Source organism: Pleuronectes platessa, chromosome 4, assembly GCF_947347685.1.
Source record: "Pleuronectes platessa chromosome 4, fPlePla1.1, whole genome shotgun sequence".
In the NCBI taxonomy this organism is placed as follows: Eukaryota; Metazoa; Chordata; class Actinopteri; order Pleuronectiformes; family Pleuronectidae; genus Pleuronectes; species Pleuronectes platessa.
Genome location: NC_070629.1, coordinates 15,389,471 through 15,407,736, shown reverse-complemented (window position 1 = coordinate 15,407,736; position 18,266 = coordinate 15,389,471). Strand labels below are relative to the sequence as shown.

General features: G+C 41.1%; 1 protein-coding gene across 1 annotated transcript in view; it reads left to right on the top strand.

Moving 5' to 3' along the window:
• Positions 1 to 18,266, top strand: part of LOC128438223 (EGF-like repeat and discoidin I-like domain-containing protein 3) — a 111,391-nt gene that overhangs the window by 43,627 nt on the left and 49,498 nt on the right. Inside the window, exon 4 of the mRNA XM_053420703.1 lies at positions 16,145 to 16,258. Within this exon, the coding sequence (XP_053276678.1) occupies positions 16,145 to 16,258 (114 nt within the window). The remainder of the gene's footprint in view (positions 1 to 16,144; positions 16,259 to 18,266) is intronic.

Genomic DNA, 18,266 nt, shown 5'->3' with positions numbered 1-18,266 from the left:
GGCAGGGTGGGCAGGGTGCGCTTGTTAGCCAGCATACACTACCCTCCTCCCATGGATAGAGTTTATATATGTTAAGATATGTACACACACACACACACACACACATTATGTATATGTGTGGGAGTGTGTGTTTGACACTATATAGTTGCTGAGAAGTTTACATCTCATCAAACAGTATTAGCAGTGTAAGCACTATACTTCTGAAGCTGCTCCTCTGACAGTAAACAGAATGAGGAACATATGGAGTAAACAAGTGTTTGTTTGCTCCTTCTGTTCACAGTAAACGTCATTTTGTAGAATAATAACAGTGCCAGAGAATGGTCTCGTATTTAACGCAAATGGTTTTGCACATTGCCACTGCGTCCACAAAATTAGCTCCCTATTCATCTCTGCGCCGACGCTCCACAAAGTGCTCTTGCTTTTTTGTTTGTAGCTGCGGGGGAAAGTCGTTCATATACAGAAATACTCTAACTGTCTTAGATCATATACGCAGTATGGCTTGATTTTGTTTCAGGGCAGATTTTCACTTGGGGTTTTAAAGAAATTACGTTTCGGGGGCAGGATTAGTTAAACGGATTAGGATAGATCCAAGCGCAACTAAAAGTTAGTGAAAAAGTTTGCTGAAGAAAAAAAACAAACTTCTCTGTGTTAAACAGGCGGAAGGAATACTTGGTCCACAGAAAGTCAAGCTATTTTTAAAATAAACAAGAGGCATCGGTTTAGTCATAGAGCCTGGGGTCTGCTCTTGTAGGTATAAATCTGTCTCGTGTCAACAGCCTCTGGGATACAAGTGTTGGGAGGTTTTTCTGAATTTATGATAATCTGCTCTCCAATTTTATGTTTATATGCATGACTGGTTTGTTTTCTCAGAATACTGGAACCTACAGTGATACAGCCCAAACTCATAGTGTTGCATTATTTCAGTCTGTAGCAGCAGTAAGTCAACACACCCATATTTCAAAGTTCTGATTTGGTTTGTTCACTCAAGAGCCTCCGATGTATTTGACAGTGCGTAACTATATTTTGTGAATGTATTTATTTGGCAGTCTCAAAGCTCTCTCCACTGCACCGTTACTGTGATCCCGAGCTGTGCCGAGGCCATTTCCAGCCACCCTCCCAACATTACATTCATGATCCCACAGCTCACCCGCTGCTCAAAGTCTGTGGCTGCATTTACAGGAATGGATGAGTGTGGGGAGTCCTGGGGGAAAGGTCCATAGTCCATCAAACATCCAAGGAAGCCACCACAATCACACAGCCAAACCGACAGACGCCGATTATCAACAACCCGAGAAGAGAGACACCGAGTGTGTCTGTGCTCTCTCTTTCTGTCTCGCAGGAGTCTGTGCAGATCAAAATGGAAAGATGGATAAGCCTGTGGGCCAGCAGTCACGTTGTTTTAGCTCACTGCACATTTGGTGTTTCCTCCTTCAAAGCACCGAGCATTCCTGTCACTGGAAACAGCGGAGCTCCTCTTTATGTGGTGGTTCACTTATAATCTGCTCAGCCAGTCCAGTCTCGAGATGAATTTTATGTGTTTGCTTTGTAAGATCTATGGGCAGAAATAGAGATTGGCTTGTTAAAAAGCTTTGAGACACCACAGGGTGATAAACCTTAATATTTACTTAAAAGATTGAATCGAGGGAGGAATGTTATCTTTGTCAGTGTTGATGTAGATGAATGGTTTCCCCTCATACTTGTTGCGAAACTGTTTCAGCTAAAGCGTCCCGCCCAAAGAACTTCTTCTTTTAAATCAAATTGGGTTATTTCGTTAGTTTTATCGGCAAACATTTCCCATTAGTATAACAAGTTGGCTCATTCAAACACTTAACGGCTCTGACGATGCTAAAGCAGCAGAAGTGTGACTTGTGATAATCACCTTTAAGGTGTAGTTTGGATTATTCGAAGTGGGGTTGAAGTACTTAGTCAGTTTATCACCTGCAGTATATTTTCTTTGGAGCTCTCCCAGTTTCGAGGAGCAGGCAAGAGCATTCTTAAAAAAAAAAAAATCCTAAAAAAAAATTATTCTGTGTTTGTGTTTGCTACATTTTTAATATTTCCACTGCTTTATCGTGTCTTCAAATTGTTTCTACATTTTCACAACTTTTGCACCTCACTATGCTGTATGTCTGCTGGTCATTGTATTACAACACAGCCATAAATCAACTGTTTGTACAGGAAAAGATAAACTTAACTTTTATATGAAGTTTAAAGATGATTCATTTTTTAGCTGTTTAAACAAAGGAATGTCCTGGTCACCATATAGATTTGAGTCATTAACCTTTTACTTTGTGTTTGGGCAGGGCTACATTTTTATGTTCAAGCACAGGTTTGATATCTTGATATCATAAGCAGGTGTAGGTCGTCGATCTTCTACTACACATTGAAATTAAAGTGTATTCTTGCATTTATTCACGTATCATAATAATCATATATTACTCTAACCAGTAAGAAACAAGGGAAAGTGGGCCAATGGCTGTAGATCAATTGATGTTAGTTTGTGTATAGCCTATGAACAGCTAGCAGGTGTGGTTGTCTTAACATGAAGTCAGTGGGAGTTGAACGTTAAAGTCCCTTTAAGACAAATCGTATGCGAGGTGGCTGTTTACATAAACGTATCCCTTTATGAACATTTAAAGGGGACATATTATGCCCATTTTACCACAAGTTGATATGGTTCCTTGGGATCTTAATGAAATGTCTGTAACATATTTTGATCAAAATACTACAAGGATTCTTTAAAACAGCACCTTTTAATCCTGTCTAAAACAGCCCTCCTCAGATTGACCGTGTCCACGCCGCTTCCCCCGTTGCTTTTGCCGCGTTTTAAGTCGCCACTTACCTTGAGCCGGCCACTCTGCAGGGAAGTCTCCAATGCTCCCAGTGAGCTGCCCTCGCGTAGATTTTGATCTAAGTGGCTGCAAGCTAGCGTTAGCTCGCTGCTGCTACCCGTCAGACATCTAAGTGGCCGCATAAACATGCCGATCGCCGAGGCGGAGACCCCCGGGACACCTCTAAACGCTTTCCGCAGGACCCGAGCTCCACCGTACTGCACCGTGTCGGCTGTAAAGATGTAAAGATCTGTGCGGATCTGTGCAGCCGACCACAGCGCATCTTGATGCTAAATTTGCTTAATGCTGCTAGCTAGCTATTCCAGGTGTATCCGAGGTTTACAAAAAGGATGTGATGTGCTTTGGCAAATATCGTATCTATAATGAGTGTTGGGGGGGCGGGGGGATGAGATGGGGGGGCTTGAGTGAAACGTCACTCAAGCATGACGTTTCTGACCTAGAGGAACCATAACAAATCGCGGGAGTTGTTTTTTTCCAGAGTTTTGGGGTCGGCAGTCATGCCAGATACCCAAATTAACGGTTAGAAGCACCTCAAAAGTGGAATTTTCATAATGTGTCCCCTTTAAAAAAGACCAGGTTTCCATGGATTGGATGTGAGCGTGAACTCGTGAGCCGGCAGACGTCTGTAGCTCCCTCCCAGACTCACTGAGTACTGCAGCTGTTTCCCAGGGTGGCTGATTGGCACTTTGTGAGTTGGCTGCTCTTGGGATTTCCGTGAACAACGGTGTAGTGGAAGCAGATGTCTGCTGTTTACAGAATGTCGCCGGCATTCGGTTACTTGACAGATGCATAATTATCTGCATTGTTGGACTAGTCAAGGCGTACCTGGCGTATTACTCTGACAAAGGGGTTCTGCATGTGTGGAGGCCTTAGTCGAATCCAAGGTAGGGGAAGCTCCTGCCCCTGTGTACTATTGACACTTTAGAGTTCCTTTTTGGCTGGTGACTTGTAAAGGTGTGTCTGGCATGCTGACCCGACATCTTGCATTCGCAGACACATCATGGTAAGAGCCCTTCATATAGAGTCCAATGTTATCCAGGATTTGCTCCAGCTCCCCTCACAATCCTCAAAGGATAAGCAATATGGGTGGACGGATCTTACTGCATGGTCTGTACCCTTTTATCAATGGCAAAGTGGTATCACAGACATTGTGGCCTGGTGCCAGTTTATTCCTAATATCCATAACTGCCATTTAATCTGCCCCATCCACATTTACACCTCATTTCTATTGTGTGGCTGTAGCTACAGCTTCCACCAGTAGATACAGTATCCGTAATGGCTCTCCAGATGGGCTCAGTAAATCAGTCGTCCCAGATGAGTGGTGACCACTTTTTCCACTTAGCTGCGTCCGATGGTTTGGCTTGTGCAGCCTCAACACTTAATTCATTCTTAGCGTCTTGCAAAGCTGCCAAGGGTTGTGGGAGCATCTGGAGAGTCATCTTGATGTGGCAGCACTTGTACATGGCAGCGTTTGCCCTCACATGTGATACACAGCGGGTCCAAGAGCCATTCGCGTCCGGAAGAGTCGGTCTTTGCCTTTTTCAACACAAGATCACCTGCTGGTTTCTTTGGGACTGTCATGGAACAGGACGGTCTGAAAAGTGTTGTGATTATTAATAATGAATGAATTGTTATGTTATTATTAGTGTCTTGAATTAAATGCATTGGAACATGTGGAAGCGGTTGAAGGGCAACACTCTTTATGTCTTGTTGTAGTATGTCTCATATAACCTTCATACATATAGAGTATTAACGGCCGATTTGTGAAAAAATTGTTGACATCAAAACTGTACGCTAGAGAAATCACCTTTCCATTGACACCATGCCAAATTTGATGATAATCCTAATTATGAGGTGCAAAGAAACATGTCCAAATGTGTATGTTATGTCCAATTTAGAGTTGTTGTCCCTTTTCTATTTATGTCTTTATGTCTTAAAAGAAGCAGGGGTAGTTGAGGGTATTTCCACTGTTCAATGTACTGAATCTGCTTTAAGGAGTTGTCTCGTTTACTTGAGAATAAAACCAACTCAGAGGAAGTTATTGAACAATAGCTGTAAAAACCAGGCCCAGCTATTACGCAGTGTTCTCTATCGCAAAGTGTGTTTTAATTGTAGAGTAAGTGCATTTCTTTAATGTCGACATTTCTTGTCGGCTAGATCCTGTTTGTTTGTTTTTCTTTGTGTTTGTACATCCACATAATACGTGACCCGGTCAAACATCAGTGTTGTTCTCAAAACCTCTCTTTTCTCAGGTATCCTGCTGCCTTTTTCTTCATCCCAGGAGGAGCTGACCGTGTCTCACCTTTGTCAAAGTGCATTTTGGATAACAAGCTGAAAGGTGTTTAGGGCCATTTTCCTGTGCGGCTGGCATTTCAATATATTTGATTTAGCCTTCTAGCTGAAGCCTAACGCTTGACAGATCCAAACTGACCTTGTTTTCCTCAGGTTTATTGAAAACAAAGACCCTCGTCTTGTTGGTGTTAGCCTCATGCTTGTTCTCACACCCTCGTCTTTCAGTGCTCCGACCCATCACCGACAATTTAAAAGTGATGTCACCTTTCCCTTATGCCCTCAGGCTCTGCAAAGCCTGCCAAATAAAAACCTGAAGTAAGACGACCTTTCTTCCTCGGCCAGATGGTGCTTCTCTGGGAAAATTACAGACAATACAGCGTTTTTCAACCATGCTACTTCGCAGTTAAAACCAATAATAATGATACAGAATGACTTCAGGAATTTGAAGCCTCTTTATGTAATCGTCAGGGGCTTGAAATGCCTTTTTGCTCATAACACAGTCTTTGAGGGAAAGGCCATCAATTTTAAAATGATGTGAATGTGCAGTGAAGTTTCTCGGTAAAGGTTTCGTTAGTGTCATGATTTCCTAAACTACATTTGCAGGGAGACAAATATCAAGAAAATAATGAGAGGAGAATTGCCCAATAGAGGCCTGCCTTTGTTCACTTAAGTGTTTTGTTTTTCTCTCTTCTCCGATTTCCACTCCCCGAGCAGCCGGTCACCTGGTTTATCCTTCCTGTGGAGGAGGTGTAGGGAGCGAGCTGTTACCAGGGCCTAATTGTGTAAGGCCCCCCTCGGTCACTTGAGCTGCACTGTCACCTCCTGGCCTGTGCAGCAGAGATGGACCGGGTGGCAGATGGCCAAAGCATAAATAGAGATGCATTTCCAAATCCCAGGGGGTGGAAAAAGAGTTTCGACTCAGTGCTGCGCGGGCTTTTGGCTGCCACTGCAGGCCAAAACAGAACATTGATAAATGTTCAGCTCGACTTCACAGGGCTGCATTAATCCAGGATGGTCAGTGTGTGGCCAAATTAGTATCAGTGTTCTTTGACTACAAACTACGTTCATTCAGTGTGACAGCAAAAAGAGATTAAAGGGCCAGCGTGTGAAACTTAAGGATAATTTGGCAGAAGCAGTATTATTCAAAAGAAAAACATTGCAAAGATTCAAAGAGGAAGGACCTGATTATCTGGGCACCATTTTAGTATTAGTTTACACGTTGATGATTCAACGCAAACACAAATACAAACGTTTACTAAGCTCAGCAGATAAAGACAAATACATTTATTTAACTGTAAATATATGTTTGCTTGAATTTTTGGTTTCTGCATTTCTGCGGGATTTTGGTAAAGAAAATGTACTGCACTGATGTTTTTATACACACTTTGAAACGTAGGGCTGGGGTGTATTCCTTTGATTGCAATCTCCAACCTCCCCTGTAGGTGTCACTAAATCATACACAGTTGTCCTTAAAGGCTTATGGTCAATGTAATGTGCACCTTGTAAACCGCAAACTAGGATTTAGGAGAGGTTAGTGCATATCATTAAACCACCTTTGATGACATAAATATGACTCAACATGGACGGTGATTGATATAGATGGATAAATGTTTGTCATGGAGATGATAGCACGCTAGGCACTCACTGGATGTCCTCTTGTGTCCGTTAGACGCAGAAAGGGTAGCTCAGAGAGAGGGTCTGCAAGGAGAGGAATTAATAAAGTTAGTGTGAAATTACTCTCTGATGAAATCACTGATGCATCTTGGCAGCACTATCAATATTAAACGCTGCATGCGTCATTGAGAATCTGACCTTTTTCAAGATCATCCTCCTTTCCTAGCTATGACTTCAAATATTTAGTCATGATGCAACTGTTTCTGCAGATGTTTGGTTTTGAAATATACCAAAATCATAAATTCTCCATGTCTGCTTTTCTATGTCAGAGAGTGTGTATACACATATGAGTAGGTTTTGTGTATAAGTATTGTATTTGTCTGTAAAGAACTATTGGTCGATCAGTCCACCACCTTGGATATTCAATTCTGTGCATTGTCCATAGAGGATGAATCCTAATGAGATTAATGATCCATTGACTTTTCTCTTGGCTCCACCATGTGGTTCATAAATCCATTAACCTATATCCAAGGTCTGAATGTATCGCAGCAAATAATGGTCACAGTATGTTGTACCTGACTGTTTCTTTGTTTATATCCTTTTTATTTAAATACCAACATAATTATTGGACTGGTTATGCATGGAATTTGTAAAACACCTCACTTTGTCCTCTAGGATTGTTAAAACTGGGGTGATCCCATTGACAAAGGTCAAAGTGTATTTTTTTTCCAATGTCATTTGACTAAAAGTACAAACCTATGAGATGTCTCACCAACACAGCTATACATTGTGTTCAATGCTAATTATGTTAACTTGCTAATGGGCTAATTCAAGATGGTAAACTGTTTTCAAAGCTGCACTTAGGTTTAGTGGACATCCTTAAATGTTTCTACAACCTTTTTGATAATTGTCACTTGAATCAAAGTCTGTCACTACTATTAAAAAGTCATATTTCCTTAATATCATATACACAAAAATCTCTTCCACCTGTATTTCCCTCCAAGTCAAGGCATTATTTGCTCTTTCCCTGTCACCTACCTCCACTCTTTGTCTGTTTCTCTTTAACATTCCAGTAAGTATTCCCAAGTGATCTTAAAGAGCTTGAAAATCAGACTCTGTTGTTTCGGGCTCGAATAGTATTCCCCTCACACACTTACTGTGGAGGCTTCATATGTAAGCTTAAAATGACACTTGAGGCTTTCCTTCGAGTGTCACTCTGACTCCGGCTGAGGGCTCTTCACATTGTCTACATCCCAGCGTCGGCTCAGCCCCCTGGTCTGCATGTCTTCGACACGATGAGTGTTTTTCTTCTCAGATACTCAAACCTCTCTGCAATGCATCCTAAGATACCTTTTCAAGGGCTTGTGGAGTGCAGCTGTGAATAACTTCTCAGTGGGCTAATCCCACTTCAAAAAACATGCCCTTGGAATACACTATTCTTAATCCTGCATTCAGAGCTTCATGCATCATCATATCCCTGGAAACATGCAGCATGTGCCACCGTGAAAACGAGCCTGCATATGAGACGAGACTGGAGAAATTCTGCACGGTGGATCAATAAAATCAATACTCATGCTAATCCAAGATGCGTGGGAGCAAGGCTCAAAAATAAAATATATCACGGTGAAATGCATTTCAAGGATACATAGGGTGATGCTGAATCTTTCTCTCAGCGGGCTGTGAGACTTGATCAGACAGCAGATAGGAATCCTGTCTAATGTGCCGAAAGTCATTTCAGTGGCATTGCTGAGGCCACGATAGATGGAATTGATAGATTGACAGTGGAGTCAGGCACTTCCTTGTTCCATCTCCCATCTCTTACTCAACCTAGAGAGACAGGGCTTGTCTCTGCCTTGTGATGTGTGGACGAGAGAAGTTTCAGTGCACCAGGACCTGTCAAACACACCATCCAAGGCTGATCGCCCATAGAGAAAGAAGCAGCTCTGAGCATATATCTAGAATTACAGTATTTTTTACTGAACTATCTCAGCTGGAAATCCCATAGGAACGGAATGATCTATTATATATATATATATATATACTGCATGTATGGGAGATAAGGGATTGGATATGATTTCATGAAATGCAGCTGTACAAACCATTGACTTCTACTGAAGCCCTGACTCTGTACATACAACCCACTGAGTTATCTTTTCCCCTGAGATATTAGCAGATGGCTCTTTAATCTCAGCCTCTCTCAAGACGCTGCTGTGTCACATTAAAATAGCCAAGAACATGAAGCGGGGAAAGTAAGATTCACTAAAGACATAAAAAATAGCAAAAATTGCATCATTGATTTTTGAGCACACTAATTACAGAGGGAATGGAGGGAAAAAGTGCAGCACAACACTGTTCTTATCAAATCTGCAGCTGAATAACTGACGGAACATGTATGTGTATGCTGTTCCAAGTTATTGATTCAGTATCATCACCTGTATGACACATAGGACTTGTAGGAGAACACAATGTGCTGCACATAAAAACACATATGTGCTGTTCTGCTCCTTCAGATATGTCTGCTGAGTCTGAATGATGACACCATCTTATCGCAGCCAAAACTATAACTTAAAACTAATGTTGTATATTATGTATTTTAGGTGGACCCCATAAATTAACAAAATAATCGTTATCATCAAATAAAATTCTCCTAAATTCTCGATTTCATTACTTTGTTAACAAAGCACCCTGGCGCCCAGCCTGTAAGCTAAGGATATACATGAACCTGACTCAGTGTATAGCATCGAAGTGATGTAAATCATTTGGTGAGTCTTTCATTTTTGTCCCCTCATGAATTCATTCTATACGCCCAGGTAAGATTTCAAGTTGTTTTCCCAGGATCAAATCCAACAAAGGCCGGACCACCATAACTCAAAGGGCATATGAGCATCCGGAGCAGAGTGTCCCAGGGGGAAAACGGGACAAAAAAGGATGCTTACTTTCAAGTCGGGGGTGTTCGAAGTCAGGGGTTAATGTGTGGCAGGCATAAACAACCAGTTGACTACTTCATTCCCTTCGATCAGGAACAGAGGGGTCACGAGGATCAGCTTGCTTACCAAACATTTGTGGCTCCGCTCGTTCTCTGACATCCAAACAGGTTTAGAATAAGATGAAACTTCCCGTGGGGAAACAGTGCATGAGTGCTAAATCAAGTCCAGATGGAGAGATGTAACATGATGTGACATACCCTCTTAAAAGCCAAGTCTTGACAAACATCCAGTTGTGTGAGGCCTACAGTGTCTCGACACGGGGGGGGGGGGGCTTTACGCAGTTTTAACCCAACATCTGAATGTGATTTAATGAAGGAAGTGGGTGTGATGCAGGGGCAACACTGCTGGGACAGTACCTTTCATTCTGCTAATTGAGTTTGGGGATTTACAAGAGTGAGAGGATTAGGAGCTATTAGCCAGCAGTTGTTTCAATGATTTGTGTGATTTATGTTGTTGTTGTTGTTGTTGTTGTTGTTTTGGCCTGGGTTCGGCCTAGGCTGAAGCTTTTTCATATATATTTGAGTCAAGCTGAAATTAAAATGTTTTTTTAAATATAAACAAGCTCTGTAAAATTTAATTTACTCTGTTTTCTGTTGACCAAAACAACTACGAAGGAAGAACGTGCATATTGATTTTTTTTACAATCTTAATTACATTAAGTAGCCTCAGAAAATATTCAGACCCCATCGCTTTTTAAACATAAATTAATCAACAGTTTGAACAGCATGAGAACAACCTGCAATTGTCAGCACTGTTCACTTTAGATGCTAAGTTGCATTGTGTGTCAACATCACTTCTAACGACACTGTCTGCTCATGTCCCTTCATTTGTAAACCAATTACAATGTGTCCAATAACTGTTGGGGTTTTGCTCCAAATATAAACAGTTTTTTTTATAAAAATATCTGCTGTATAATAAGTTTTGACTGCAAAATTAAGTATAGTTCTGTATTCAGGCAGGCATAAAAAGAGTAAAACTTGGTTTCTCAACGATATGGTATATTTACCTCCTCAATAACCCTCCCCTGTGTGAGATTTGACTCTCGAATGAGCTGGAAAGCAGATGCATCAGTGTGGCTCCAGCCAGAGGTCAGTGCAGCCCAGTGGAGAGGGCACAGCCGACCCCTCCCGCCACAGGCCTTGTTCCAGCTCCCTGGACACACCGTAGCCAATTTAGCGCTCACAGCAAGTATCAGTTCCGGACACACAGCACCATTCATTGCTCTCATTATTGTCCGACTGAGACACATTTCAGTGAGCAATAGAGGAGCAAAGCCAAGGAGCGAGAAGTTGCAGTGGACCGATGAGAACGGGATGAGAGTCCAACCACAGGCTGGGCGAAGAGGATATAGTTTAGAATTGAGAGTTTTAGTTTTAAAAGCAGTATCGTGCAAAGAGATTAGAGATTGATGATAGAAATGATGATAAGACCCAGATAAATTAATACCCCAATGTTTTTATTCATTTGAATGAGTCTCACGTGAACAGCCAATACATCTTTCTAATTCAAGAGCTGTCTCTGTCTGTGTATGAGGAACACATATCTCGGCAGGTGTATTTTGATTTGTTATCTAGACAAGCGATATGTTCAGGATTGACAAACTTTCAATAAACAGACAACCAGCGCTCCAGCAGCAAAAGGCCGGACTAATCAAAGTAACACGCTGTTCATGCTTCGACGAATTGACTCTCCAGTTCGGGGCTCTGTGTAGTGAGTCGAGTTTGATTAAACAGGTGAACATTTCTTTGTGCGGCAGCGGGGGTGCAGCTTCAGGGTTCTGTGGACAGCAGTGGGCCTCTACCTGCTGCGGCTTAATAACTGCAGGTCACCTTTACAGTTACAGTTTCACAAAGAAATCTGCCACCAGCATCACCACAGGCCAAGAACACATAATCACTTACAAACAGGCAGGTTTAGAACAGGCTCTGCACTATTTTATCCAATTTCACAACGACTATGGACATTGATCGATGTAGAAGTAGAACACGGGGGGTTTATACACCTTTAAAATAACTGCTCTCTACAAAGAAGCCTTCTGATGTTTGTGTTCAGGTTCTGTTCAGCCTCAAAATGAATTGAATGATATTATTTGTAGGTCTGAAAGTAGTGACGTGGTTTAGTACACGAATGTAAGTGGACAAAACAACACAAACACCCTACAAAGTATCAAATCCTCAGTCTCGGATTAATCAGCATCTCTTTGGCACATTTTCAACAAAACCTGAACATTATAAGCGTCACTAAAGTAGTGTTACTGGAGAGCCAGTGTGTGGGATTGCATTAAATGGTGCGCTATGTACTTTTATTGGCTCCATCCTCTGTAGCAATGTTTACTCAGAGTGGCTTGTTAAATCGTCAAAACCGAGATAGCGCCGTCCTCATTAAACTGAAGACATCATTTGCAGAATGTTGTTTCACCACATTTAAGGCTTTAATGACATATTTAAATGCAAAATGGTATTCTCCGACTTTTATCAGTCGGGGAAGCACCTCGGACACGTGACTGTGACTGTGTTAAAGAAGTTGTGTAGCTGGAGCTTATATACCTAACCAACGGGCTAGCACACATTTCGATCTCTGTCTATTCCTTCCATCCTCCTCTTTCTCGCTCTTTCAAAGTTTCTCTCTCCCCCCATCCTCTCCCGGCTCCCCCTCTACCTTCTCCTCTACTTTTTTTACCGAGTGGATTAACTGCAATCCCTGAAGTAATCTTCCCTTTTTCCCACCTGATTTACTCGCAACACACCGATTTTAAGTTGTTTTCTCCTCTCTGTGGTGTATTGCGCTTCAGGCTGTTTGAGTGGCTCGCCCAATCGGCTCACCCCTGTCTTTGAATCCAGTGGTGGAAACAAAGCAGGATGTGAACTGAGAGGTTAACAACAGATTTAATATCTGGTGTGGGCACGACTGCGGTGGTGAAGTAACAGCGGTTCATGTGGCATGAATGAGCTGAAGATGTATCTGTTTTCTTTTACTCTGGCACCTATGGCACATAAGGAAACAGTCTCTATAGAGGACACACTGTTCACATACACTCATGTCTTACCTACAGCACCATTTCGTCGTTCATGTAGAGATTTTCTTATCGAAGCATTTGTTCACAGATCTACGGATAAGTTACTCGATTTAATTCTATATTTCTCAATGTTAACAAGTGGCTTTAATACCATATTTTCATTTGAGTGGTCCACTCAGGTGAGACAGTATGAATGATGTTTTATGTTGTCCCGCTGTACTCAAAATAAGTTCTTATTTACTTTCTATTGCATCTCTGCTTTGAAGTATGTTAGTACACATTCAGCATTTGAGAACATATTGGAGCTTGTTCATTCTTTCTATGTTTATCCTATTTTAGACAATATCTGTAAAGATACCAGACATACAAGCCACTGCCTGCTACACACCAGGCATCTCATGTTTGTCATAAGGAGTAAGGGTTAGCATAGGGTCAGGGTTGGAACCTGAACCTTATTTCACAATCCATTGATAAGATTGATTTAGTAACTAAATAAGGAGAAACTAAATCTGCTACAAAAATAGACTACTTTTCTTTACACAACATCCTTAGTCATTAACCAGGTAAAACTTGTCTTTCTATCTTTAATACCCCAGCATTGACAGTGGAAACAGAAATGTTTATTCACCATTTGTATAACAAATCACAGTGCAATCTTACGCATAGAAATTAGGTTGAGTTAACATGTTCTCTCGCTGGAACATGGTCATAAATAGAGCTCCATCAGCATCAGTCATTACTTACAGGTTGACTGCATGATCCCCCGAGAGCTGTACACAAATTCTGATCTAACGCTGATGTAATTTCAGGGAGATGGTGACAGGAACTGTGAATTGGGGCTTTAATGACTTAATGACATTGAAAGTGTCTCGGGGTGTGTTGATGCAATCAGTGTTTCAAGTGCAGCATTTTTTAAGGGCTGACTGTGAGAATCCGATCTGTTGTCGTCCTCCCTCAGCCACAGGAGGACATGCTGGCAAGTACATGTGTGTTGTTTAATCCGTCCAACACATGATAAACTACAGCACATTTGCAGCTTTGGTATTTTGCTTTTGTTTCGTGTACATTATTTGATTTATTGAGATTGAGGTCTTGTAGCGAGCCTTGTTTTGACACTGCAGACGTTAGTGTCCATGAGCCTCGGCTGCGTACTGTAGTAGAGCCACTAACTCGCCCAGAGAGCACCAGATCAGACTACCCCTGACCTTTCACACATGAATTAGTCTATTAGGATTATCAGTGCTCAGCAACCGCATGGAAATGTCTTGTGACTTTTAGGTAACATGTCGTCTTAATGAGCTGTGGTTCACTTACTGTTTCGATTTTTTTCCCATTATGTAACAGCGGGAACAGACAAATGTGCACACGAGAACAGCTTTTCTGATTGAGAATACTGTATACACCTACACAACCCATTTTTATAGTATTACATAAATTAAAACAAATCTAAATTAGCACTTTGACATTTACACATGTGATAAAAACAACCTTAAATTACCATCTTCGAGAAAAAATATTTTATGTATACTTTGACTTTTTAGTTTGGCCCATGTCCCATCTACTAAGGATTTATGACCTATACTGCAGACAGCCAACAGAGCGTGATCAGAAAGCTTTGGCTTCACTTATGGGGAACTGTCACGTCGTCCATCTTGCCAGAGTATGGTCCAGACATCTATAAGGTTTTGACCTTGTCTGTCTTTATCATCTTTTGGGAAACGTTTACAGCTCAAATTCATCAAACATCTTTTCGCACGGATGAAGTCGTCTCACGGGTCATGGCAATTTTTGGTGAATCACAAAACGTCTCTCACTTCCTCTCCGTGCCTCTCTCCCGCAATTTATTTTGCTCTTTTCATTTATTTCTTTTTTTGGTATTCCGCTCTGCTGCAGATTAAAAAGAGCCATTGTTTGCAGTCACAGTACCTCAGTGACCGTGATGTGACGACCATGACTGTATTTCTCTGGATTGAGTGACATTCAACGAAAACAGATACATTCATAGAAATTACAAATGTGCCCAAGCGACTATCACAGATTTAATTGAAGAACCCTCAGAGAGATTTAGCACCATAACAGACTTACTTTAATCATGTTTCACTTTCTGAAGCTTTTTAAATCTCAAGCCTGCTAACATATTCATGACGCCAAAATATAGTCACAGATGATCTTTTTTAGAGGATTTAAAGTCGCTCAGCTGCCAAAGGCAAGTTTGGAAATCATTAGAAATCCGTTAAAAACCATTCAAAAGCTCACCCCCCTCCCTTCCTCCACTTCTAAACTCTCCCTGTAATCTCCTCTTCCCTTATCTGTATCTATAATAGAGGAGCGTGCAAATTGCTAGGATGGGTGGGGTCGGGGTCTGTCACCCTCTCTTACTGGTTAGATGATTCAATCAGAGGAAAGCCGTTTCAGAGAGAATTTACAGAGCAAAGGTGGCTGTAGAGTAGATGATATTTCTGTGACAATTGATCATATTAATACTTTTATCTGCTCCGTCTCTGTAATACTTGAGGAAAGACCTCAAGTATGATGGCTGTGAGCTGCATTGCAAAAATACTGTCAGTGGTGCCATTGTTATTTTTAAATAGAGTGTAGCTATGTAGTTGCACAAACTGCTAATAACCCAATAATTGCATAACTGTTAAATGGAGTAAAGGCAAAGAGGTGATAAAGACTTCTGTCCTGTCTTGAGAGGACAGGAAGAAAACAAGTTGTCTCTGCTGAGGAAGTATAATGTCCGACCTCTAAGGCTTCTCTTACATTATAATAGTACTTTTTTTATATTTCTTCTGCTTAGGCTGAATTCCATGTGAACAGATGCACATTTTTGACTGAACGTATATGCTCTGTTTAGCTCTATAGTCTAGCTTCTACCTGTCATTGAACATTTATCATATTTACACTTGCTATTTGCATTTTAACAACGGTTTTTTCTGGACCCCACAACATGATCACAACCCCATAATACATTTTATAATAGGTCCCATCAATTTAATTATTATCCTCACAAACCCATTGTTGATAAATTATTACTTTTAACTGGCCAAGCAAACTGCAGAACTGAGTAAGAACGGTGTGAATAGGCTCCACTTTGCAAACCACTGGAAAGCATATGATAATTCTTTAAAGTACATGGAAAGTTCACTGGGTTAATTGTTCCTAACACTTGAGAACTGGGACCTGTATTGTAGCATTAATGGTCTCCAAAGGAGGTATCTGATTTATTAGTTTCAAGAAACCAGTGTCTTTGTGAGCGCCGCAGGGAAAATTCAATATGTGCTCCTTACCAATGCATTCTAATGAGGATGTGGTCTTTCTAATTGCCTGAGCCTGTTTCAAATAAATGAATGCACCCTTTCTTTTGTTTCTGGCTCTTTCAGATATCAACGAATGCGAGAGGGAACCATGCAGGAACGGGGGCATTTGCACGGATCTGGTTGCCAACTATTCCTGCGAGTGCCCGGGGGAGTACATGGGGAGGAACTGTCAATACAGTAAGTGCTCGTGTTTCTTCTTTTAATGTTTGTCTTTTAGCTCTTTTATAGCTTCCCACTGATTTCAAACGGGGCACCTGTCGCCGCAGGTAATTGCACAGTGGATGGATTGAGCCAAGCAAACTGATCGATTACAGACGGTTTGCTGCTAAGTCCCACAAAGAACATCTAACCATGCTTCAGTGGGCCGTGAATTAACCTCTGATTAAAACTTTCCAGTAGGTCATACAAGTTTATTAAGTCTTGAGGACAGGTAGTTACTTTTGGATGCATTTTATTACATGCTTTACTATAAAATATTTTCTGTTGCGTATATGCGCAATTGATCTTGACTTGTTAACAGCACTATCCAGATGTTTAAAACTGTACATTAAATCCTGGCTGATTATTGTCAATAAAGGAGTCAGATGGGTAGAAGGATGATAATCAAGTTAAGAGGATGGTAATTTGCATGTGCACAGTGTAAGAGGTGCCACATGCTCACTTTGTACTGTTCCAGGTAAAAATATGTTTCAGATAGAGAATCACAGTAGAAATCTACAATATTTTATGAAGAGTCTTTCCAAACTCGAACAGGCCGGGAGAAAATATGCTGAGCCTGGCAGTTAATCTGTTTTCTGTATCCAAACCCGACCCGAATCCGATGTTTTCTCTGATAACGGACAGATGTTTCATAAAAAAATCGAGTAGATAGCCCAGCCAACATAACCAAACCCGAACTGAAACCAAATATCATTTAATAATCTATGTCTGAAACTTGCACACTCAAATTTGACAAAGAAGAAAAGATTGAAAAGGTTTGTTTTGTTAGCACTTCAGGGATTTCTCTACTGAATTGGGAAGAATCTTCACCATTCATGCAATGATCCTTTCTTTATTGAATCTGAAAATACACAGTGAATAAATGATATTCAGGAGGATAATAGTTTATTGTTTGTTTGAAATGCTTTGTGAATCAAGAGCATATTAACCCTTCCACTGAGATCTGTCATCACCAAAAAAGACAGAATTACTCCGATTCGTTTAACCTGGTGTTTAAACACGAATATGGGATCTGGACAATATAACATTTGCAAAAGTATGCACCGTCTATTAATTAAAACATCAATATAATTAAAAAAAATCAGTTATTCTATTTATATTTGTGTAGTAAGAAAACTGACTCGAAAAAGTCTTTGAATTCTGCATGTTCACAAGACATCACAATAAATCCTGAAGCACAATGATGAAAAAAACAAAATCTACATATTTGGATGCTGAGAAGTCACTTAGCGCAGACGAGCAGTTATTTCATTTTTTCGCCCTTTGGCTTTATGGAAACAGAGAAGAGAGAGAACTTCTGTCTTATCAGAATTTGCTTTCTTTCTCCACGATGCTCGAGAGCTCTGAGGGGCTTCGTTTGTTTATTATGCTTTTGTGGGGATTTCGTCTGCTCAGTTGAGGAACATATTAGGATTAATGTATCAGTGGAGTTGGAGCTCTGAGCCATCCCTGCACTGGCACTCGCAAATGAATGAATCATGTCTTCTATCTCAGGTACAGCCCAGTTGCTCTGCGACAGACTAAACCTCTACATGGAGGAATTTTGAAACAAACGTCTTCACTGGGGCAAGAGGAAGTGGGTCGGTTCTTTTAAAAACTGAATGATACAATGCAGAGGGGATATTGGCAAAGAGCCGAGTCAGAGAGTAAAGCTAGGCTGATTGGGTAGGTGAGTGAGAAGAACACTCTCCTATAGAGCCCTCTGTGCAAAGCGGCTTGGCTAGTTTCAGATGGTCTGTTTTTGACTGGTCCGGCATCCATGTTGTTTAAATGGTGAATGCAATGCGCCGATCTCAGCACCCATGGCTTTAAAATGTGATGTGGTCTGACGCATTGTTGGTGCATTGCTTTATTGATGCAGTGGAAATTGACTACACGATTGACAAACAACAAAAACCTGGTCTCAAGTCAATAGGTCAGAATGTATCATTGTGCATCCACACTCACAGATGCTCTGTTTTTTGCC